Source organism: Salvelinus sp. IW2-2015, linkage group LG9 (genome assembly GCF_002910315.2).
Source record: "Salvelinus sp. IW2-2015 linkage group LG9, ASM291031v2, whole genome shotgun sequence".
Taxonomy (NCBI): domain Eukaryota; kingdom Metazoa; phylum Chordata; class Actinopteri; order Salmoniformes; family Salmonidae; genus Salvelinus; species Salvelinus sp. IW2-2015.
The window spans coordinates 21471734-21496824 of NC_036849.1; the positions used below are offsets into that span (position 1 = coordinate 21471734).

General features: G+C 40.9%; 1 protein-coding gene across 2 annotated transcripts; it reads left to right on the top strand.

The window, feature by feature from the left end:
* Nucleotides 1-24998, top strand: LOC111968811 (proto-oncogene tyrosine-protein kinase LCK). 2 transcript variants are annotated; one of them, XM_070445214.1, is made up of 12 exons: nucleotides 1-82; nucleotides 12311-12420; nucleotides 13800-13860; nucleotides 13972-14062; nucleotides 14265-14366; nucleotides 14553-14806; nucleotides 15020-15172; nucleotides 18495-18674; nucleotides 21174-21250; nucleotides 23661-23814; nucleotides 23991-24122; nucleotides 24275-24998. In XM_070445214.1, the coding sequence occupies exons 2-12, from the start codon at nucleotides 12316-12318 to the stop codon at nucleotides 24478-24480; spliced, it is 1515 nt and encodes a 504-aa protein (XP_070301315.1). In that variant the 5' UTR covers nucleotides 1-82; nucleotides 12311-12315; the 3' UTR covers nucleotides 24481-24998. The 2 variants fall into 2 exon arrangements, with proteins under 2 accessions (XP_070301315.1, XP_023850466.1); XM_023994698.2 differs by lacking the exon at nucleotides 1-82 and adding an exon at nucleotides 9280-9524.
* The last annotated feature ends 93 nt before the right edge of the window (nucleotides 24999-25091 follow it).

The following is a 25091-nucleotide window of genomic DNA, read 5'->3' on the forward strand; positions in this document are numbered from 1 at the left end:
ATGGATAGCTATTCCGAGACAGCTCCATAACACCATGGCTGTACTAAATTCTACAGGGACTTCAGGTTACAAAAAAAAGAAGGTATGGAAACTGTAAAAATATCTGAACATTATGAAATGGATATGAACACACACGTACTCAATTACATGCTTGCTTACACATACTGTATGGACTTATACATACACACACACACCTGATCTCGCTCTCTTCTCTCACTCCCTCTTTCTCTCTTTTCTCTTCTCTTCTCTCCYTCTCTCTCTATTGTCAAGAACTGTTTTATATAATTTAATGTGTTTATTGTTTGTCTGTCTTTTTTATGTATTTGTCTACAAGTTTATATACATTTACAACAAGCAAGGGGAAGATATCAGAATAGGGGCATTGTGAATAATAACATATTGTATGGAATACATTTGTACTGTAGTGAAGCCGTCTCTAGAGTAATGCAATGTCTCTTTCATGATCATGTGAAACGTCAATTGCTATGGAAATGCTGGGATGTGTTTTTCAATTATGTTAAAGGTAATTATGATGCAACTATGATGGTGATACGATATGGATTACAATTATCATTATGAATATTAAGGCTATACGCACTACATGTTACACACATAGAAACTCAACCATGCAAATTGGAAGAGTTATTATTTATTTGGACATCACACATTATAGTCTTACTCTTATACAGACATCGTACACGCTCTCACTATATCACATCCAATATCATACACATCAACCTACTCAGATTTGCTACACACATAATATCTTGTCTCAATTTTCTAACATCTGTGGCATTGACTCACAGGCAAACAGTCAAGGGAATAAAACAAATATTGCTAGAACCTATTTTTTGAATTCTAAATATCAGACATTTGAAAGCTCTAGTTTTGACCTTCATAATATCTCTGATGGCAGTAACTTTACAAACACTAATTATGGTCAATTTAGACTGAGAATAGTATCTAGTTATGGTAAGGGGTGAAATAAGTATAGCCAGTTATAATTGTAACGGTTTAGCAGATTATAAAAAAAGAAGATCAGTCTTTACATGGCTTACTAGAAAAGGAATATAACATTTACTGTTTACAGGAAACTCACTCTACATCCTTAGATGAAGTTGCGTGGAAAAAGGAATGGAGTGGTGAAATAATTTTCTGTCATGAACAAAGGAACTCAAAGGGTGTGATGATATTAATTAACAAATATTTCGATCTGAATGTGCAAATAGTCAGGAATGATTCGCAAGGAAGGTGGATCCTTTTAAATATGAAAGTGGACGAAAAAGAGATTTGGCTCATTAATCTATATGGTCCAAATCAGGATGATCCACACTTCTTCGAAAACATTTACAACAATTTGTTGAACTTACAGGCAACAAATTATCTAATCATTATGGTAGGAGACTATAACACAGTGTTAAGTACCTCAATGGACCGTAAAGGTAATCACTCTACAAACTATCATTACCGTGCCCTTAAGGAAATCACAGATATTATGGACACATTAGAAATAGTGGATATTTGGAGACTAAAAAACCCTGACCTAGTGAGATATACATGGAGGAGACTTAATCAAGCTAGTCGTCTTGACTACTTTCTTGTCTATTTCTCTCTTGCATCAAAGGTTTAAAAAGTTTTAATAGGAGACAGAATGCGATCAGATCATCATCTAATTGGCATTTACATAACTCTTATTGATTTTCCACATGGACAGGGATATTGGAAATGTAATCAAAGTTTACTGGAGGACAACTTATTTTTAACTAAGACAAAATAATTTATAACTGAATTTTTCCAGTATAATAAAGGTTCAGCAAATCCCCTTATTGTTTGGGATAAATGTACCTTCAGGGGTCATTCAATTCAATATTCATCAATAATAAAAAAGCAGTTTATGGCTAAAGAGACAAGACTAACAAGGGAAATCAATGAACTAATAGTACAGGTAGATAGCAATAAAAACGATACTACAGAGATACAAAATATGTTAGAGGAAAAACAAAAAGAACTTGAGGAACTTGTAATGTAATCTATTACAAAAATAAAGCAAACTGGATGGAATATGGAGAAAAATGCCCAACATTCTTCCTGAATCTCCAATACAGGAACGCTAACAAAAAGAATTTGCAGAAACTCGTTACTGAAGACGGAGTCATCTATGATTCTCTGATTGATATTTTAAAAGAGGAAGCTAATTATTTTAAGCAGATGTTCTCTTTTCCGTCTCATCCTTTCCCACTGAATGAAGATGATGGTAAGGAATTATTTTCAAATAATATCAAAAATTGAAAATTAACAAATGTACAGAAAGATCAGTGCGAAGGCCAAATTACAGAGGAAGAACCTTTTGAGGCTATTGAGGCTCCTTTCAGTCTGGAAAACTCCAGGGCTTGATAGCATACCGGTAGAGGTATATCAAGTATTTTTTGATATACTAAAAGCTTGTTAGATTGTTTTAATTTCGCCAGATGGCAAATATAAACACCCAGTCTATCTAAAAAACTGGAGGCCCCTTACACTTCAATGTTGTGGTGCAAAAATACGAGCAAAATGCATAGCATTCAGAATTAAAAGGGTTTTACCAAGTATTGTTCATCCTGACCAGACAGGTTTTTTACATGGACGATACATTGGAGATAATATATGACAACTACTAGAAATAATAGAACATCATGAAACATATAAGAAGCCAGGAATATTTATAGCCGATTTTGAAAAGGCATTTGATAAAGTAAGACTGGATTTTATTTATAAATGCCTGGATTTTTTAAATTTCGGTAATTCTCTTATAAAATGGGTAAAAATAATGTTTAGCAACCCCAGGTGTAAAATAGTAAATAACGGCTACTTCTCAGAGAGTTTTGAATTGTCAAGAGGAGGTAAACAAGGGTGTCCGCTGTCACCATATCTATTCGTTATGGCCATCGAAATGCTAGCTATTAAAATCAGATCCAATAACAACATTGGAGGATTAGAAATCCAAGGCTTAAAAACAAAGGTGTCCATGTATGCCGATGACTCAAGTTTTATATTAAGTCCGTAAACTAGATCCCTGCAATGTCTCATTGAAGATCTAGATAMATTTTCTGTACTCTTTGGACTAAAACCTAATTATGATAAGTGTACAATATTACCTATTGGATCCTTAAAAAATACAACTTTTACATTACCCTGCAGTTTACCTATAAAATGGGCTGACGGTGAAGTAGACATACTTGGTATTCATATCACAAAAGATATAAGCTCTCCACAATGAATTTCAATAGAAAACTGCAAGATCCTGCAACGATGGAGAGGTAAATACCTGTCTATTTATGGGAAAATTGCCCTAATTAACTCCTTAGTCATATCTCAGTTTACTCACTTATGGCGCTGCCTACTCCTGATGATTCGTTTTTTCAAATCATATAAGCAAAAAATATTTCGCTTTATCTGGGACGCTAAACCAGGCAAAATAAAACGTGCCTATCTATATAATGAATTTGAATTGGGTGGGTTGACATGATTAAATATGAAAGCACTAAACCTCTCTGTAAAAGCTTCACTCATTCAAAAGTTTTATTTGAACCCTAAATTGTTCTCAAGTAGATTACTAAGAAAAGCTTAAGTTTTAAAATGGCCTTTTTGCCATTCACGGAGTTATCAGAATTGTACGGGAAGGTCTGCTCACTCCAAGAGTACAACCAAGTGATTACAGCATTACCCCAAAAATGGAGGAGGTAGGTGGCAGCGGGAGGAGGTAGGGAACTGGTCTGTCTGCCCAATATAAAAGATCAAAACTGGCGGAGAAATAAAAATAGCATAAATAGGAAAGTATACCAGTTTCATTTCAGGACCATTATGTTGACAACTGTGCCATACAGATTGCAAAAATAGTTGGGAAGAGATTTTTGATGTACCGATTCCATGGTACAGGGTGTATGAGTTGATATATAAAACAACGCAAGATTCAAGACTTCATGCTTATCAGCTAAAATTATTATATAGAATTCTTGCCACCAACAAAATTTTGAATATTTGGAGCATAAAATCATCGAAGATCTGCAGATTTTGTTGTGAGGATACAGAATCAATAGACCATTTATTTTGGTATTGCCCTCAGGTAGCCTGTTTCTGGTCTCAGGTTCAGGAATGGCTGAAAATGCATAGCATTGAACTAAAATTGACCCTAGAAATAGTACTGTTAGGAGATCTGGAGAGACTGGTTCAGTCAATTACTAATATACTAATACTCTTAGTAAAAGTATTTATCTTCAACTCGCAAACCCGAAGTGGGTGTCCAGCAGATAGATGGGATGGGCTGAGGGAAGCTGAGGGTTGGGATGTGGAATTGGAGACAAGTGGGAGTGGAGTTGCTGTGTGAGAGATAGAATGACAGTCAAAGATAAAAGTTACAAAAAATAAATAAAAAATAAAATTGAATGACACTAAGTGGCAGTGTTTTTACAACTATTGCCGGTTTGCCTGGGGCTGATGCCGTGCAGGTGTTTGTACACATGTACAGTGGGGAGAACAAGTATTTGATACACTGCCGATTTTGCAGGTTTTCCTACTTACAAAGCATGTAGAGGTCTGTAATTTTTATCATAGGTACACTTCAACTGTGAGAGACGGAATCTAAAACAAAAATCCAGAAAATCACATTGTATGATTTTTAAGTAATTAATTTGCATTTTATTGCATGACATAAGTATTTGATCACCTACCAACCAGTAAGAATTCCGGCTCTCACAGACCTGTTAGTTTTTCTTTAAGAAGCCCTCCTGTTCTCCACTCATTACCTGTATTAACTGCACCTGTTTGAACTCGTTACCTGTATAAAAAACACCTGTCCACACACTCAATCAAACAGACTCCAACCTCTCCACAATGGCCAAGACCAGAGAGCTGTATAAGGACATCAGGGATAAAATTGTAGACATGCAACAGGCTGGGATGGGCTACAGGACAATAGGCAAGCAGCTTGGTGAGAAGGCAACAACTGTTGGCGCAATTATTAGAAAATGGAAGAAGTTCAAGATGACGGTCAATCACCCTCGGTCTGGGGCTCCATGCAAGATCTCACCTCGTGGGGCATCAATGATCATGAGGAAGGTGAGATATCAGCCCAGAACTACACGGCAGGACCTGGTCAATGACCTGAAGAGAGCTGGGACCACAGTCTCAAAGAAAACCATTAGTAACACACTACACCGTCATGGATTAAAATCCTGCAGCGCACGCAAGGTCCACCTGCTCAAGCCAGCGCATGTCCAGGCCCGTCTGAAGTTTGCCAATGACCATCTGGATGATCCAGAGGAGGAATGGGAGMAGGTCATGTGGTCTGATGAGACAAAAATAGAGCTTTTTGGTCTAAACTCCACTCGCCGTGTTTGGAGGAAGAAGAAGGATGAGTACAACCCCAAGAACACCATCCCAACCGTGAAGCATGGAGGTGGAAACATCATTCTTTGGGGATGCTTTTCTGCAAAGGGTACAGGATGACTGCACCGTATTGAGGGGAGGATGGATGGGTCCATGTATCGCGAGATCTTGGCCAACAACCTCCTTCCCTCAGTAAGAGCATTGAAGATGGGTCGTGGCTGGGTCTTCCAGCATGACAACGACCCGAAACACACAGCCAGGGCAACTAAGGAGTGGCKCCGTAAGAAGCATCTCAAGGTCCTGGAGTGGCCTAGCCAGTCTCCAGACCTGAACCCAATAGAAAATCTTTGGAGGGAGCTGAAAGTCCGTATAGCCCCGCGACAGCCCCGAAACCTGAAGGATCTGGAGAAGRTCTGTATGGAGGAGTGGGCCAAAATCCCTGCTGCAGTGTGTGCAAACCTGGTCAAGAACTACAGGAAACGTATGATCTCTGTAATTGCAAACAAAGGTTTCTGTACCAAATATTAAGATCTGCTTTTCTGATGTATCAAATACTTATGTCATGCAATAAAATGCAAATTAATTACTTAAAAATCATACAATGTGATTTTCTGGATTTTTGTTTTAGATTCCGTCTCTCATAGTTGAAGTGTACCCATGATAGAAATTACAGACCTCTATATGCTTTGTAAGTAGGAAAACCTGCAAAATCGGCAGTGTATCAAATACTTGTTCTCCCCACTGTATATACGCACACTCTCATTCAAATAAACACATACAAAAACACACACAMATACATGTAATAGTGCCAGACATGGACACAAACATATACAGTTGGCATTGCTGTTATGATTTTAGTTGTCCTTGATGTCCTTTGTTCTAAATCTATTATTTATTTTTATTATTTTTGCATTGTTGTTTGCTGTTTTCTTGTCTTTTCCTTTTTTCTCTTTAGTTCATTCTCTTGGTTGTTGGTGCATTGGGGGGTTCTTGGGGGTGGGGAATGGAATTAATAGCATTTTTTATTTTTCTACCTGGGCGGACTGTGGGAGGGGTTTCGAATGGTTGAGGGACAGCTATTGGGGAACTGTGGGGGGATCTTGGAGGGTTCGGGTTCACGTTTTTTGGCCTCGGGGTAGATCGGTCAACATGCCCTTGAGCAGGGCATTGACCCTGGATGCTTCTGTGTGTCGCTCTGAATGGGAATCTGTTGGATGACTGATGTGATGTGGTTGTTGAGCGGCTTCACTGCAAGTATATTGTATGTTTCGAATATTCAAAAAATATATTTTTTTATTTAAAAATAAATAAAAATATTGCTCTTCTCCCGACTTTGCTTGCAGCCCGGAAGCATCCCGACGTAACGCCATTTCCTAATCGTCCTGCTCACCTCGGAAACGTGTCTTCTCTGGCCGCCAACATTTTAAGAGCATGAGAAGTGGCCTGTCACGAGTATTTTTATCCCAATGGTTGAACTCAACTATCACTATAGCTTTGACCAATTCCCAAAAGTTTGTAAGACCCTGGTTAATGAAGAATTAGATAAAGCCCCCAGTCTGCAATAGGTTAGTTCTTAATTCAGAGAATGTTCTGAAGTCAAAAATGCAAACACAGTCATTTTATAACCCACACCCCCACATACACACACACACACACACACACACACACACACACACACACACACACACACACACACACACACACACACACACACACACACCACAACACACAACACACACACAACACATCACTTTTCTACCAGCCTTGGGGCCCTCTTTCCTGTTGTCAGCTTTTTCAGAGCCATAACCAGGTTATGTGTAGTCTACCAGCCTCTGTTTCTCAACCATACATTTCTCCCCTTAACTTGTCCACACATACATTATTGGATTATAGTCTTATAATTCTAATACATTTCACATAGTCTTATAATTCTAATACATTTCACCGTTAAATACCGTTAAATACGTGAATAAGATTCTCTGGTCTGATGAAACCAAGATTGACTCTGGACTGAATCCAAGTGTCACGTCTGGTGAAATGTGACCCCATCCCTACAGTGAAGCATGGTGGTGGCAGCATCATGCTGTGGGAAGTTTTTCAGCGGCAGGGACTGGGAGAGTAGTCAGGATCGAGAGAAAGATGAACGGAGCAAAGTACAGAGAGATCCTTGATGAAAACCTGCTCCAGAGCGCTCAGGACCTCCGACTGGGGCGAAGGTTTACCTTCCAATAGCTGTGCAGCAAAGCTTCCCATCCAACCTGACAGAGCTTGAGAGGATCTGCAGAGAAGAATAGGAGAAACTCCCAAATACAGGTGTGCCAAGCTTGTAGCATCATACCCAAGAAGACTTGAGGCTGAAATCGCTACAAAGGTGCTTCAACAAAGTACTGAGCAAAGGGTATGAATACTTATGTAAATATGATATTTCATTATCATTTTTTATATATATTTTCAAAAATGTCTAAAAAACAGTTTTTGCTTTGTCATTTTGGGATTGCGTGTAGTTTGATGAGGGATAAAAAATATATATATATTTTAGGATAAGGCTGTAACGTAATAAAATTTTGAAAAAGTCAAGGGGTCTGAATACTTTCCGAATGCACTGTATATAAACTCCCAGTAATGTATTGGTAAACGCCAATGTTTCGGCATCACTTGCTTCTACAAAGTAAAACTAAAACATTGTTTTCTGGATACATAATACAATTTCTGAGACACACTCATGCTTCTTATTAATGGAAAAAGTCTTCAATCGAGTGGTTTAATATGTGAGAATCACCTGTGGCAGTCACAGTTGCACATATTTCAGTGCACTTCCTGTACATGTTTGGGCTGACTTCTGTACATGCTCTAGAGTCTAAAGCTGCAGCCTGCCACTGCCACAAAGAGCGATGTGGTCCACAGCGTTGACAACGTTCCCTCACAGAGGCACAGAAGTGAGACCAGAGAGAGGAACTGGGGACCAATGACTCATTTGGCAATTACAACTAAATGGGTGATGACACAAATTTCCCATAATAACGGTCTCATTGCGATATACAGAAGATCTGAATCAAAATGTCTATCGACTGCCTGAGACTCCTTTACCAAGATCTTACCCAATTCCCGAATGGCGCCGCGGTCTAAGGCAATGCATCTCAGTGCTAGCGGAGTCACTACAGACCCTGGTTTGATTGCAGGCTGTATCACAACAAGCCGTAATTGGGAGTCCATAGGCGGCACACACATTGGCCCAGCATCATCCGGGTTAGGGGTTGGCCGGGTAGGCCATCATTGTAAATAAGAATTTGTTCTTAACTGACTTGCCTAGTTAAATAAAAGTTAAAAAAAATACAAAAAAATAATTGTGACTGATGGAACATTTACAAATATTTATTATGTACTTTTTAAAATGATTATATCATGATTATATCATATATTGGACCCATCCACCCCCCCCCCCTCTTCGGAGGACAAAAATAAACTTTTTTTTGTACAGTTTTTTATTTGTTGTTACATGTAAAATTATACACACATTTTACATACATGCCACTTTTTTTTCTTTCTCTCTTTTTTTATTTTTTACAGTAGTTACATAGCAAGAATAAAGTCATTTGATATTTTGATATACACTACATCTAGATAGATATTACTTATATATTATACATCATATTTTCAGTCATAAATATTATAGAGCATTCACAAGTATTCACACACTAGGAGAGAGGTACTGTCTTGACCCATTTGCAGAGGAGCCCAATGTTCCCTGTGTAACACACAGCTGCATGGGTAGCACCTGTCAGAGCCACTGCAGAACAACCCTCAACCTTTCAACGACAGGAAGCCCTTTGGGCTGCTATATCTCCACTGAGGTGTGTGTATGTGTGTGTGTGTGTGTATCTGTGTCTGTGTCTGTGTCTGTGTGTGTGGGTGTGCGAGTGTACGTTTGGATGGCAATGCATGAGGGAGTGATGAGATCTTCACATATAAGACTCCCTGCCTGAAAAACTCACTCAACATCCTATTGTTTCTTATGTTCTCTCCAAAAGTAGTGTTATATTCTTAGTTGCTGTCTTTGATAGGATTACTAGATATCTAAATCATGGATAAAGCTGCTCTGGCTGTAGACCAGTGAAATCGCTGACACCCTGTTGAAGAGCACATTGGGGAGGTTTCATGAGGTACGTCTTCAACCTGATGTGCTATATAATGCACTCATCTATATTGGTGTGTTCTCCCATTGAAAGCGTCATTTATCAGGATGATTGTACAACAATGTAATCACTTGTCTTCTACAGTAAATTAGCAGAATCAGAAATGTTTAGGCTATATTCAATATTGAGAAGATGTTAACTGTACTGAAAAAACAACATTTGGCTTGGCTTAAAAGGTCATACAAAACAACAGGGAAAAACTGGTAATTTAAACATCTGGTTTGGTGAATGCAATTCTTGCGGTTATTATGCTTTTATTACAAGTTGACACACAATTGTTTAGGGTTTTTGTTTGTCAGGGAGGGATCTGTTGACCAAGAAGGACTTTGTGATTTAGTATCCATCTTTATAGCAAATCATTACAGCTATAGAGTATCTAATATGCATATGTAAAACTTGATAATTTCATGAAAGCAACAACATATTTTCAGAGCAGTCTGACAGATCAGTTGATGTACTTATGGAAGGCCATCTTGTCGATGTAATTCATGAATACAGCTCTGAGAAGAGCAATGCAGGTTAGTCATACCACTAGGTAGCCTAAAGAGCAGCGTGTCCAGTCTCCACCTCTGTGTGACCATTGTCCAACCTCCAGTATGACCATTATCACACCACACAGCATCGCAGAGAGTGGAGGTGAAACAGACAGAATCAAAAACAATGTCTCGACAAATGCAGCACAACATAATGATAATAAAGCCAACAAACCAAAGGCAGCGCACTGTGAGTCACACAAACCAATCTGGCCTTTGGCCTTGAGAGGAGGGCAGCCCATCAGCAGCTGAATATGATTCAAATACGATACCAAAAGGGGAATCCTTTCAAATGGAAAATTTTGACTTTGTTTCAATTTATTTCTGTAAGAGGCTGCCAGACAGAAGCAGAAGAGMTGTTACCCAAAAACCATCCCTCTCGTCCTCCACCATTCCGTCCCTGAGCATCCCAGTGTAGGGGTAGAGTATCGCTACCGGGGTCAGGCATTTCCCGACCCGTCAGATTTTCTCTCGGATTTGTGCCCTTGGGACAGGCGGTGACTCCAACTAGCCCACTGACCCCGTTGTCATACTGTACTGCTGAGGGGTAGAGCACTCCATCCGCACCGAGAGCGTGCCACACATGGTTTAACACCGGATTAGTACGATTTTTACATATAATCACATTTTCTATCAAAGAATCCGAACTATGATTCATTCCGAAATTAAGTCAAATAATTATAACACGAAATGTACCTTGTGAAACATTTAGTAATTTGGCGTCTCAACAAAAAAGGTGTCATTAAATTACACTAAAAAAGTATGTGGACATTTGCTCGTCAAACATCTCATTCCAAATTCATGAGCATTAATATGGAGATGGTCCCCCCATTGCTGCTATAACAGCCTCCACTCTTCTGGAAGGCTTTCCACTAGATGTTGGAACATTGCTGCAGGGACTTGCTTCCATTCAACCACAAGAGAATTAGTAAGGTCGGGCACTGATGTTGGGCGATTAGGTCTGGCTCGCAGTTGGCGTTCCAATTCACCCCAAAGGTGTTCGATGGGGTTAAGGTCAGAGTTCTGTGCAGGCCATGGAAAGCCTTTTCATGAAGCTCCCGACGAACAGTTATTGTGCTGACATTGCTTCCAGAGGCAGTTTGCAACTCGGTAGTGAGTGTTCCACTGAGGACAGACAATTTTTACGCGCTATACGCTTCAGCGATCCTGTTCTGTCAGCTTGTTTGGCCTACCACTTCGCGGCTCAGTCGTTGTTGCGCCTAGATGTTTTCACTTCACAAAAACAGCACTTACAGTTGATTGGGGCAGCTCTAGCTGGGCAGAAATTTGACAAACTGACTTGTTGGAAAGGTGGCATCCTATGACGGTGCCACGTTGAAAGACACTGAACTCTTCAGTAAGGCCATTCTACTATGTTTCTCTATGGAGATTGCATGGTTGTGTGCTCGATTTTATAAACCTGTCAGCAACAGGTGTGGCTGAAATAGCCGAATCCACTAATTTGAAGGGGTGTCGACATACTTTTGTATATACAGTATTATTGGCAAATCTATTTAACCTATTAACCTATTATTGGCAAATCTCTTCATTGCATCTGTCACCATCTTAAGTCTGTCATATCCCAGCAAACGACACAGTATATGGATCAGTTCTCAGTCCCATGCAGTTCCTCATCACATTACTATTGGACAAGGCCTATATACAGTTTACTGAAGGCGTACATGCCAATGTGTTGTAGTATTTGAAATTTCGATGGGGGATATTTTTAAATCCTGCTACACTCTGGTTGTTGTGTATTGATGTGAAGCTACACAGAAACAAGAATGTATGTTTAATACCTCCTGATCCATTTCACCTTTTGGTCTGGCCAAGATTATTACTTAATTGTTTCACTCGGCTGATTTAGTCATATCAGGACATCCTGAGTTGTTTGTGAAGGGCTGGGGACTTAAGGGATATTAGATGTTTAAATGAATGTTAACATAAAATACATTCTGGGCAAAAAGTTTGTTTATTTGAAATTTTAAGGGATCTGAAATTGAACAGCTCTTTACTTTTAAGAGGGTAATATAATAAACTACAGCTATCTAGTTCACTAAGTCTCTTGGGAACCAAGTCTAAGTATGAGGCACTAAGCAACTATATTGTTTTACTCAAGTACACAAAATTGTACTTGAGTAATTGCTATTATACTTTGTCAATCAATCTCTTCTATTATGTGGTGATGTAAACTGACAGAAACTCTTGACTATGTTCCAGGTAAAATGGGATGCAACTATAGTTCAGATTATGATGATGACTGGATAGAGAACCTAGACGAAGTGTGTGACCACTGCAACTGCCCGATTCCCCCCAAGTCAGCTAAACTGGTGAGTGTGTTTCGACGGCGGCATAGCGTCTGGACGTGGCTGGGTAACTGGAGTGGAATGCGAGGAAGAGGGTGTGACATTTTTACATGGTCTCACACAAAAACATCTCCAATATGCATTTAATTGAGGTATCAATGAATATTACCTATGCAACCATGGTCTACCTGAAAGGGTGTTGTGCATGTCAGTGCTTGGGAATTGACAATTTACATAATTTGGGGGGAAGTTGGCTTTTGTGTGGGCAATTAATTGGGACTGTAAACATTCACTAAATTAGTTTTTTTTTGGTAACTGAAAAAAATTTGCCAAAACAATTCACTTTTTGTCCCGAATACAAAGTGTTATGTTTGGGGCAAATCCAATACAACATGTTACTGAGTACCACTCTCCATATTTTCAAGCATAGTGGTGGCTGCATCACGTTATGGGTATGCTTGTAATCGTTACGTACTGGGGAGTTTTTCAGGATAAAAATTAACAGGATGGAGCTAAGCACAGGCAAAATCCTTGAGGAAAACCTGGTTCAGTACGCTTTCTTCCAGACACTGGGAGATTAAGTCACATTTCAGCAGGAAAATAACCTAAAACACAAGGCCAAATCTACACTGGAGTTGCTTACCAAGAAGACAGTGAATGTTCCTGAGTGGCCGAGTTACAGTTTTGACTTAAATCTGCTTTAAAATCTTTGGCAAACCTAAAAATGGTTGCCTAGCAATGATGAACAACCAATCTGACAGAGCATGAAGAATTTTGAAAAGAATAATGGGCAAATGTTGCACAATCCAGGTATCGCAAGGTCTTGCCCAGAAAGACTTACAGCTGTAATCGCTGCCAAAGGTGATTCTAGCATGTATTGACTCAGGGGGTTGAATACTTATCTAATCAAGATATGTTAGTGTTTTATGTTTTATGAATTCTTTACAAATGTTCACATTTTTCTTCCACTTCGACATTACAGAGTATTTTGTGTAGATTATTGACCCAAAATGACAATTAAATACATTTTAATCCCACTTTGTAACACAACAAAATGTGGAAAAAGTCATACGGTGTGAATACTTTCTGAAGGCAGTATAGATTACAAATACAGGAGAAGAGCACATGTGAATGCCATTTTGTTGTGGGCCAGTTTGTTGGCACAAAGTAAACATTACGTAAAACCTGTTAAATGAAATGTAATCTTAATCTGGTTAAAATGGAATTGTTTTTACCGTCAATTAAATTGTAAGTGTAAACCCCCCAGACTTTTCTATTTACTGTTCTCATGCAAATAAAAACTTGAACTTCCATATTGTTAGTACACTGAATGACAATCTTTGAATTCTCAAGTGGAAACCTAGGTTATTTTACTGAACCTTAACCTGCTTTGCTCTTATCAGTACACAGATCAACTGATCCCATACCCCTCTCATCTCACGCCTCCCTCTTCCCCTCTACCAGGTATGTTCTTATACATGAATATGTGGGTAAATATGTGCCATCTTCTTGGGGGTCAAATCTGATCATTACTGTTTATGTTTTCCTAACCCATGCGGGTTTTGTGTTGTGCAGACAGCCTGGTGGTTGCCATATACAGCTATGAACCCAACCACAGTGATGACCTGGGTTTTGAGAAGGGAGACAAGCTGAAGATCCTCAATAAGTAAGAATAGGGGAGGATGTGTGATGATGCCATTTACTTTTTAGAGGATGTGGTATAGTTGTGTAGTTATGCAAAAGTGCGTAGTTGTTTGACGGAGCATGACACATTGCCAAGGCTTGGAAAGTATGATATAATGAGATAGTGTGTGTTAGTTAGAACAGCTATACTACATGTAAGTGTTGTTGTTGTGTGTGCTGTCTAGGGATGACCCGGAGTGGTTCATGGCAGAGTCGCTCATCACAGGCCAGAAGGGCTTCATCCCATACAACTTTGTTGCCCCCCTGAACTCCATGGAGATGGAGACGTAAGTCAATTCAGAAACTCAAATAACTGTATTTAATTTCACTTTAAGTCACGTAGGAAGAACATACATCACCCAACAGCGTCTACTCAACCCCAACACCATCTCCCCATACACAACAGTCAACACCCGTTAAGGGAAAGGGATGTGGTTTTGTTTGAAGTTCTACGCCTGTTTGTTGTGTTTCAGATGGTTTTTCAAGAACCTCTCCAGAAATGATGCCATGAGGCTCCTGCTAGCTCCGGGGAACACACAGGGCTCCTTCGTGGTCAGAGAGAGTGAGACCACCAAAGGCTCCTTCTCCTTGTCTGTCAGGGAATTTGATCCGAACACGGGAGACACGGTCAAGCACTACCGAATCCGCAACTTGGATACTGGTGGTTTCTACATCACCGCAAAGATATCCTTCAACTCCCTGAAAGAGCTGGTCCAGCATCACTCACGTACGTGCTATTACTCACATCCTGTCTGAAGTCCTGGAACGATGCCTCCAGTCAGAACACAATAATACATCAGCCAAACAATACATATAGCTTTGGTACCAAAAACCATTACTATACCATCCATAGTGCACATACTCATCTGTTTTAAAATGTGAACCGTATAAGGTGGCATTGTTTGACCTTTGACTCTGCCTGTGTTGTATGTGTCTGCAGGTGAGGCGGATGGCCTGTGCACCCGGTTGATGAAGCCCTGCCAGTCCCGTGTGCCCCAGAAACCCTGGTGGCAGGACGAATGGGAGATCCCCCGAGAGTCCCTCAAGATGGAGCGCAGGCTCGGGGCCGGGCAGTTTGGGGAAGTCTGGATGGGTGAGTAAAGGATACATTGTACTTTTTACTCCATACATTTTCCTTGACACCCAAGGGTACTCGTTACATTTTGAATGCTTAGCAGGACAGGAATAGTCAAATTCACACACATATCAACAGAACATCCCAGAACATCCCATCCCTGCAGCCGAGGTGAGTAAAACATTTAAACGTGTTAACCCTCGCAAGGCTGCAGGCCCAGACGGCATTCCCAGCCGCGTCCTCAGAGCATGCGCCAGACAGCTGGCCTGGTTGTTACGGACATATTCAATCAATCCTTATCCCAGTCTGCTGTTCCCACATGCTTCAAGAGGCACCATTGTTCCTGTTCCCAAGAAAGCTAAGGTAACTGAGCTAAACGACTACCGCCCCGTAGCACTCACTTCCGTCATCATGAAGTGCTTTGAGAGACTAGTCAAGGACCATATCACCTCCACCCTACCGGTCACCCTAGACCCACTCCAATTGCTTACCGACCCAATAGGTCCACAGACGACGCCCAATCGCCAACCACACTGCACACTGCCCTAACCATCTGGACAAGAGGAATACCCATGTGAGAATGCTGTTCATCGATTACAGCTCAGCATTTTAACACCATAGTACCCTCCAAACTCGTCATCAAGCTCGAGACCCTGGGTCTCGACCCCCCTGTGCAACTGGGTCCTGGACTTCCTGACGGGCCGCCCCCAGGTGGTGAGGGTAGGTAACAACATCTCCACCCCGCTGATCCTCAACACGGGGCCCCACAAGGGTGCGTTCTGAGCCCTCTCCTGTACTCCCTGTTCACCCACGACTGCGTGGCCATGCACGCCTCCAACTCAATCATCAAGTTTGCGGATGACACTACAGTGGTAGGCTTGATACCAACAACGACGAGACGGCCTACAGGAGGAGGTGAGGGCCCTCGGAGTGTGGTGTCAGGAAAATAACCTCACACTCAACGTCAACAAAACAAAGGAGATGATTGTGGACTTCAGGAAACAGCAGAGGAGCACCCCCCTATCCACATCGACGGGTCAGTAGTGGAGAAGTGGAAAGTTTTAAGTTCCTCGGTGTACACATCACGGACAAACTGAATTGTCCACCCACACAGACAGCGTTGTGAAGAAGGCGCAGCAGCGCCTCTTCAACCTCAGGAGGCTGAAGAAATTCGCTTGTCACCAAAAGCACTCACAAACTTCTACAGATGCACAATCGAGAGCATCCTGTCGGGCTGTTCACCGCCTGGTACGGCAAACTGCTCCGCCCACAACCGTAAGGCTCTCCAGAGGGTAGTGAGGTCTGCAGAACGCATCACCGGGGGCAAACTACCTGCCCTCCAGGACACCTACACCACCGATGTCACAGGAAGGCCATAAAGATCATCAAGGACAACAACCACCCAAGCCACTGCCTGTTCACCCCGCTATCATCCAGAGGCGAGGTCAGTACAGGTGCATCAAAGCAGGGACCGAGAGACTGAAAAACAGCTTCTATCTCAAGGCCATCAGACTGTTAAACAGCCACCACTAACATTTAGCGGCCGCTGCCAACATACTGACTCAACTCCAGCCACTTTAAAAATGGGAATTGATGAAATTATGTAAAAATGTACCACTAGCCACTTTAAACAATGCCACTTAATATAATGTTTTACATACCCTACATTACCATCTCATATGTATATACGTCACTCTATATCATCTACTGCATCTTGCCATCTTTATGTAATACATGTACCACTAGCCACTTTAAACTATGACACTTTATGTTTACATACCCTACAGTACTCATCTCATATGTATATACCGTACTCTATACCATCTACTGCATCTTGCCATGCCGTTCTGTACCACCACTCATTCATATATCTTTATGTACATATTCTTTATCCCTTTACACTTGTGTGTGTGTATGAGGTAGTAGTTGTGGAATTGTTAGGTTAGATTACTTGTTGGTTATTACTGCATTGTCGGAACTAGAAGCACAAGCATTTCGCTACACTCGCATTAACATCTGCTAACCATGTGTATGTGACTAATAAAATTTGATTTGATTTGATTTGAACATCCCTGGTCATCCATACTGCCTCTGATCTGGCAGACTCACTAAACACGCATGCTTCGTTTGTAAATTATGTCTGAATATTGGAGTGTGCCGCTGGCTTTCCGTAAATTTTAAAAACAAGAAAGTATATTTTAAACCAAATACTTTTAGACTTTTACTCAAGTAGTATTTTACTGGGTGACTTTTACTTGAGTCCTCTTTTCTTAAGGTATCTTTACTTTTACTCAAGTATGACAGTTGGGAACTTTTTCCACCACTGTTCAGGCTATATACTAGGCTAACCACAGTGGACATTTTCAGAATACAAATGTGTGTGTTGGTTTACATAGATGCCCTAGATATAAAGCAACCAGTTGCTCAATCTGGCTTTGGGCCTGTCTCTCTCTGTCTGCCAGAGCAGCTTTAGTTTAGGCTTTAGTTCTGCATTGTGTGTCATTTCCTAAATACTGCCATGACTGCAGGGCTTGTTTGAGCTGGTATAACGTCTCTTGGGATTGATGTCAGGTATCAGTTGGATTACGCAAGAGCCAGTGAGCGTTTTAGGTTGAAGATCTAGTCAAAAACCAGAGTCTGTAGCTAAGTCTCTCTGAAGCTCTTCACATTAGTTCATACATGTATGTCTATATTACAATATTTACTATCGCCTCCCATTGTGACCCTAAAATCAAACATTAGACAAGAAACTCCAATGTTTTGATGGTGAGAATATATGGTAATGAAATCTAAACCCTCCACACAATTTTTCCATTGGAGGGGGAGATTTCCCTATCGTCCATCTTCACGTATGTGAACACAATGCTACATTCAAAACAACCCCCTGTATCAGAGCTCAAAATAGCCTGCCATGGAACTTTGTATTAACAACTTCCTCCTGCATGCGATCTTGGCAACATATTTATTTTTCCTTTCCTCATCCGAACAGCAGCAACTGAATACACCCACATCATTGGGGTGGTTGTTGTTTCACATTAAATGTTTATCCACGCTTGTCAGATTGGAAAAAAGTTCATCACCATTTTTGTTTTAGATAAAATGTAGAGAAGAATGCTTTCAATAACAAAACAAGTTGATTCTCACCCTTACAGCATAGGTTATATAACTCAACTAGTTGAGAGTGACCGATAGTGAACTTGCATGTCCTCAAGTGACTCTATCATAGGCCTACACATCGTATACTACACTACTGAATAATAACACTGTAGTGTGATAGTAGTATTACCATATACTGTATATTTATTTACTGTATCACCAATGGCCTTCCTCTATGCTGCAGGTCTGTATAACAACCACAGACAGGTGGCCATTAAGAACCTGAAGGTGGGCACCATGTCCATGGCTGCTTTCCTGGCCGAGGCCAACCTGATGAAGGAGCTGCAGCACCCGCGCCTGGTGCGCCTCTTCGCCGTGGTAACCCAGGAGCCCATCTACATCATCACAGAGTTCATGGAGAATGGTGGGTGTCACTATCTAGGTTTACATTGTTATTAGGCTAATGGTCAATGCTCGTCTTTCAGGGTAAGACTAACTCCCTATACAATAGGTAACCTTGATCCTATTCTATTCAGTTCTGTTCTTCTATTTTGGTGAACCTGCGGCACTTGCCTTAACTAAAATAATCAAATCAACAAACGTGAACTTTAACTCTGTTTTCCCTGACCAGCCGGGGCCTCTGATGTCTACACACCAAAGGGAAGTCTGTTCTGACTGGAAAAAAAGTGATGTCAAATAGGAGAGTGGTGATTCACCGTCTCATTGTTCAGTGCTGGGACCTGTGTCAACCCCCATGGGCGCGTGGCTCCATTCCAGTGTCAGTACACAGACCCCCCCCCACCCCCTTCAACCCCCATAATCCCCCAGTCAGACGAGGCCTTTCAGCCACTGTCCAGTGACTACTCTCTTTCTCTCCTCACACAACAAAGAGAGAGGCTGCCTGTAAAAGGGTAGCAAACCCAGACCAACAAAAATGTTACCATGGTTACAGGTGCACTGCACTGCACACAGACTGACACTGAACACGTAACTTCATAGAATAACAACATATTTTGATACCAATATGTTCTCTCCAGTAGCCTCGGTCTTAACCTCTGACTACTGTTAGTGTATCACCTGCATGTTTTCACATTGCCCTCAAAGTTTGTTGTTGCCTTTTTGAAGGCCTTACATTGCGATAGACAATAACAAAGCACATTGGAAGACACTGTTACTCGTGCATCACCATCTTCAGTATGTAAGTGCTCCGAGCTAGTGAATGTCGGGCCTTTGTATAGTCCTCTATAAGCTGTCTCTTTGTTTGTGATTCACGTGTTCACAGACACAATTGTTGCCTCTGTTGTCACTAGAAAGGAAGGCTTGATGTTCCCATCCTCTCAATTTGTCCTTTTTTTTCATCACTGAAGACAATACAATTGGAAAATTACAGGCGTGGCACCCTTAACATCCCCCGCAACCTTGGTTTATACCGCGACCTTGGCGCACATACATCAAAGGAGTCCTTCTGGACTGAAGCACAGAAGCCTGTTGCCTTTCTTTCCTGGAACAAGTCATTCCTCTTTTCTTAAGGCATTTCCTGCTGCTAGCCTTGGCTGGCTGAGGTCCTGTGGCATCGTTCTGTTTTAATCAAAGTGCAACACCCTTTAAATGAAGTGACGGGAAACAAACGAAAGTGGCCACATCGCTCACAAAAACTGATCAAAAATGTAATCACAGGTAATTATAAAGGGAGCAGGAGAACTTCTAAATTGGCTACAATAATTACAATAACTTTTCAAGCACCAAGTAAGGACATTTTCAAGGGTTGGCCTATTCCAGTACAAATTCATGTTCAATAGGCTAATTCAAGCCCCTTGTATTGTTTAAAATTGCAGGTGTAACATGGAAAACAACATGTATTTGTCATGTTAATTCATTAACAGATCATGTTGTGAATAAGCCCACTAGACGATGTCATTTGTTGTCATTATATCCAGAATAACTCATATGAATAGCGTCGGGTGTTGCTCAATAGTCTGTCCTATACAAGTGTGCACAGTAGACTCGGTGTCCAATCCGAGGTACAAAAACATAAGAAAACATGAACTCATTACCTTGATGATTTCTCTGTTAAACCTAACGAGACCCTGCTGTAAATGAAACAGACAACAACCGATGATTAACCTCAATTCACTCGGGATATTAGATTCAATGTGGATCCAGGCACAATATATATTCTGGACATTCCTCACAAACACTTTTTTTCCAGTACTTGGGCTGTTGTTGCATCGCTTACCCTATCACAACAGCTGTTCGTCACTTGACTGTCAATCAGAAAAAGTTTCAAAATATCACAGCATAACTAACCAATTGGACACCAAATGGCATTCAACAAGTATTATGCATAATTACTGAAGAACCACATTAATGACAGTATCGATTTAGGTTTTAAGTATCAAGCTAAGGTAGCTTTTTTGGTTAGATGCACTCGATTTTGCAATGCCTACATTATTTTGGATTTGTGTGCCCATGAAAACTGTTTTCAAGCCATACCATAAGGAGACACTAAATGTTATGTAGTTACACTGCATTTCTGATATCTCTATACAACAAACTGTCCAACAGCTAGATCCATGATTCTTACAGGGTTCAAGTTCAATGTCTAATTTAACTGATTAATGCTTAATATATGTATAACGACAACTTACACTGCCATGAATGCAAGGATTTTGGACAAATCCTTCAAGACACCATGATAAAGGGTTAAACATAGGTTTTAAATCAACTGGTGAATTTTATTGACTATAGCTATGATCCCTTATATCTTAATGTAATGACATGAAGAAAAAAATCTGCTGATTATTATCAATGACTTATCAACAGCTGTAGCAAGTTGTCCAGTGTAGGAAATATTCACTGGTACCCTAGCTTATAGAAAGACCCATATCTGTCATTTTAATAACTTGATCATACTTTATTACAGGCGCTCTTGTAGATTTTCTCAAGACGCCCGAGGGATCCAGAATACCCATCAACACCCTCATAGATATGGCGTCTCAGGCAAGTCCCCTGCTCTTTACTTCAATCTCAATAGCTCTCTATACACTGTCTCCCAAACTCTGTCTCACTATCCCCTCCATTCGCTCTTTCATTTTCTATTCTCTCTGTATGATCCTCGTCGACAGGAAACAGCCCTTGCTATTATGAGGCTTACACTAATCTCACTGTAACAATGGAGACCCCTGTGTGAGGTTTATTAACAATAACACCATAAGTCTAGACACATTGACACAAATCTAACTGTGTCACCACCACTGTGTTAATCACCCCTTGAACTTCATAAGATCAAGAAAGCAGTTGTATTGCTGTTTGAGCCTCTCGTATAAGGACAAATTACTTAGGAGTAGTTTGACGGCCAAATATTGGGCCAAAGATGGGAGAACATCTGCTTACACCAACATCTAATTTAATTGGGCTACACTAACGTAATGTTATGGTTCAATTATATTAAAAAACACGAGCTGGCGCACACCCAGAATAATAGTTTGTGTGGAGGTGCTGACTAACAGTGAATAAACTATAAACTATCAAAATAAAGAAAGTCGCACACTCCATGTATAAACTCCCAGCAATTTCATRGGTATTTACCAACGTTTCGGCATCACTGTGCCTTCTTCAGTGGTCAATTATGTACTCTCATTTACAGTAATGGAAATTGAGCCACATGGAGGTGTAATTGGGTTACAGGGATGTCAAATAGCCAAGCTCAGAGTACTCTCAAAGCCGCCTGTTGCAGAGGAAGAGCCTACTCTATGGAAGGTATTATGGAAAAAGACAACGTTCCTGAGCAATAGCTAGAACACTGACGGCATTCAGCATCATACGTTGCTGTGAGCACGTAGTGAGTAAGAACACAACTGCCATGGAACTGCCATGGAATGAGTCCTGTAAGAAATGACTCTGGCCCAACTGGAAACTCTGTCTAGTGTATCGTGCTATTGAGAGCAGGGCTGCCTGTTTAGAGTCAGAATATCTTCACATCAACTAAAAGTGAGGGCAGAGGGGCATCTAAGATGTGTTTTTTTGTGTGACGTGACAGACAGTGAAACAACATGAACCCTAGAGCTAGTGAGTGAAAATGTAGACATTTTTGGGCATGATGATGAGGTCAAGTTCATACAACACACGCACCTCTCGGTTTTCTCCCAAGGACCTCGGGCCCCATGACGCCTATCTGTGAGATTATTACGTCTGAAATATGCACCAATGTCTGCCTAAACACACACACACGTACATGAAGGGGGCGGTGAGAACACACTCATTCCTACCACAGAAAAACTTGCACACTCTTATGTTATTATGAAACATGCCACTCTATGTTTCATAATCATACTCATTTTTCTCACACAGGAAATGTTACGGTTTTGCCTTTATTAAATTAATTTAGGGTAAAGACAAATATGATTAGATCAGTCACAATTATAACCTGCCTGTGAAAACTGGGTGGAGCACCAAGGTGAGGAACAGAGATTTGATCTGAGGAAGTGGGGAACCTCCCTTGTCACGGGAATTTCCTCTGCCCTGTCTGTCTCTAATACACACACACACCACACACACACACACACACACACACACACACACACACACACACACACACACACACACACACACACACACACACACACACACACACACACACACACACACACACACACACACACACACACACACAACACACACACACACACACAACACAAACACACACACACACAGTGTATTCATAAGTCTTTGCCAGGTAAAGCCTCGCCTTATCTCAGCTCACTGGTCACCATAGCAGCACCCACCTGTAGCAGGCGCTCCAGCAAGTATATTTCACTGGTCACCCCCAAAGCCAATTCCTGCTTAGGCCGCATTTCCTTCCAGTTCTCTGCTGCCAATGACTGGAACGAACTGCAAAAATCACTGAAGCTGGAGATTCATATCTCCCTCACTAGCTTTAAGCACCAGTTGTCAGAGCAGCTCACAGATCACTGCACCTGTACATAGCCCATCTGTAAATAGCCCATCCAACTACCTCATCCCCATACTGTTATTTATTTATAATAATAACATTTATATTTTGCTCCTTGCACCCCAGTATCTCTACTTGCACACTCAACTTCTGCACATTTATCACTCCAGTGTTTAATTGCTATATTGTAATTATTTAGCCACTACGGCCTATTCATTGCCTTACCTCCCTTATCCTACCTTATTTGCACACACTGTAAATATATATATTTTTTTATTGTATTATTGACTGTATGTTTGTTATTCTATGTATAACTCTGTGTTGTTGTTTGGGTCGCACTGCTTTGCTTTATCTTGGCCAGGTCGCAGTTATAAATGAGAACTTGTTCTCATCTAGCCTACCTGGTAAATAAAGGTGAAGGGGAAAAAATCCTTCCTTATGTTGTACTGCCTCCTGTAGGTGGCTGAGGGAATGGCCTACATTGAAGAGAAGAACTACATCCATCGGGACCTCCGAGCGGCAAACATCCTGGTGTCTGATGAGCTCATCTGTAAGATTGCTGACTTTGGACTCGCAAGACTCATCGAGGACAACGAGTACACAGCCAGAGAGGGTAGAATGACTTTCCTTAGTTTACACTATAAAAATGGATGTGCTTGAATGTTCTGAGTGCTTTCTGCTTTGCCAGGAACTCTCTCTGTACTATAGCCCCGCCAAGTGTTCATGTAGAATGCATTGGGTGCTATTGAAATGAACATAACCATAAACTAAACCTACTTCACTTTTCAGGTGCCAAATTCCCCATTAAATGGACAGCACCTGAAGCTATAAACTACGGAACCTTTTCCATCAAGTCAGATGTGTGGTCTTTTGGGATCCTCTTGACAGAGATAGTGACGTATGGTCGTATCCCATATCCAGGTATTTGACTGAGGATACTCCACACCATTCTCCAAATAGCACCTGTATACAGTAATCCTCAAAAATCACATATTTTGTTCACCAAATTACAACACTTTTCCCATATTATCAGCCAGACTGCATCCCCATCTCTTGTCTTCTCCCACTGTCAGGCATGAGTAACCCAGAGGTGATCCAGAACCTGGAGCGAGGCTACCGGATGTCCCGATCGGAGGACTGCCCTGAAGGTCTGTACAACATTATGAACCTGTGCTGGAATGAGAGCCCAGAGAACCGGCCAACCTTTGAGTACCTGAGGAGCGTTCTGGAGGACTTCTTCACAGCAACAGAGGGGCAGTACCAAGAACAGCCTTGCTAAGGAATACAGACATGGGATAGGAGAGGAGAGGTCATGACAGACATTAACTCCAACTGTTAAAACACAGAGATATAATCCCAGTTTATATGCTTTTGATACTGTCTGTCTGAGAACCTTGCTGGATCTCCTTTCAAAACACACTTTGTTATCTTAGGCTCTGTAGACAGACAGATATACACCTAATAGTTTAAAGGAGGATGCAATGAAAGCATATATAGTGTAACATTTTTGAGAGCTCAGGGAAGATACCACAGTACTTTTGTATCCTCTAATTTCTTTGACATTACATGTTATTTGTTCCATTTTGTACTGTTTAGTTATTGCTATAATCTATTTCTATATTTTGCTATGCGTTTGAAGAATATAAATGGAAGATGACATGATGTATCTTACAAAAGCACAAATGTTAGGCCGACTCTGTTTATTTACCTGTTAATGCCATTGACAAGAAATTCATATGAAATGTCAATGATGCTCATTCAATAAAAAGTAAAACATAAAAAGGAATGTAAACATGAGCAATAAGTGTCCATTTTTTAATTTTTAAGATGCCTACCTGAAATCCAAAACCGTCCTTGTTGTGGCGGGATGTGTCTGCAACGCCGTCTACA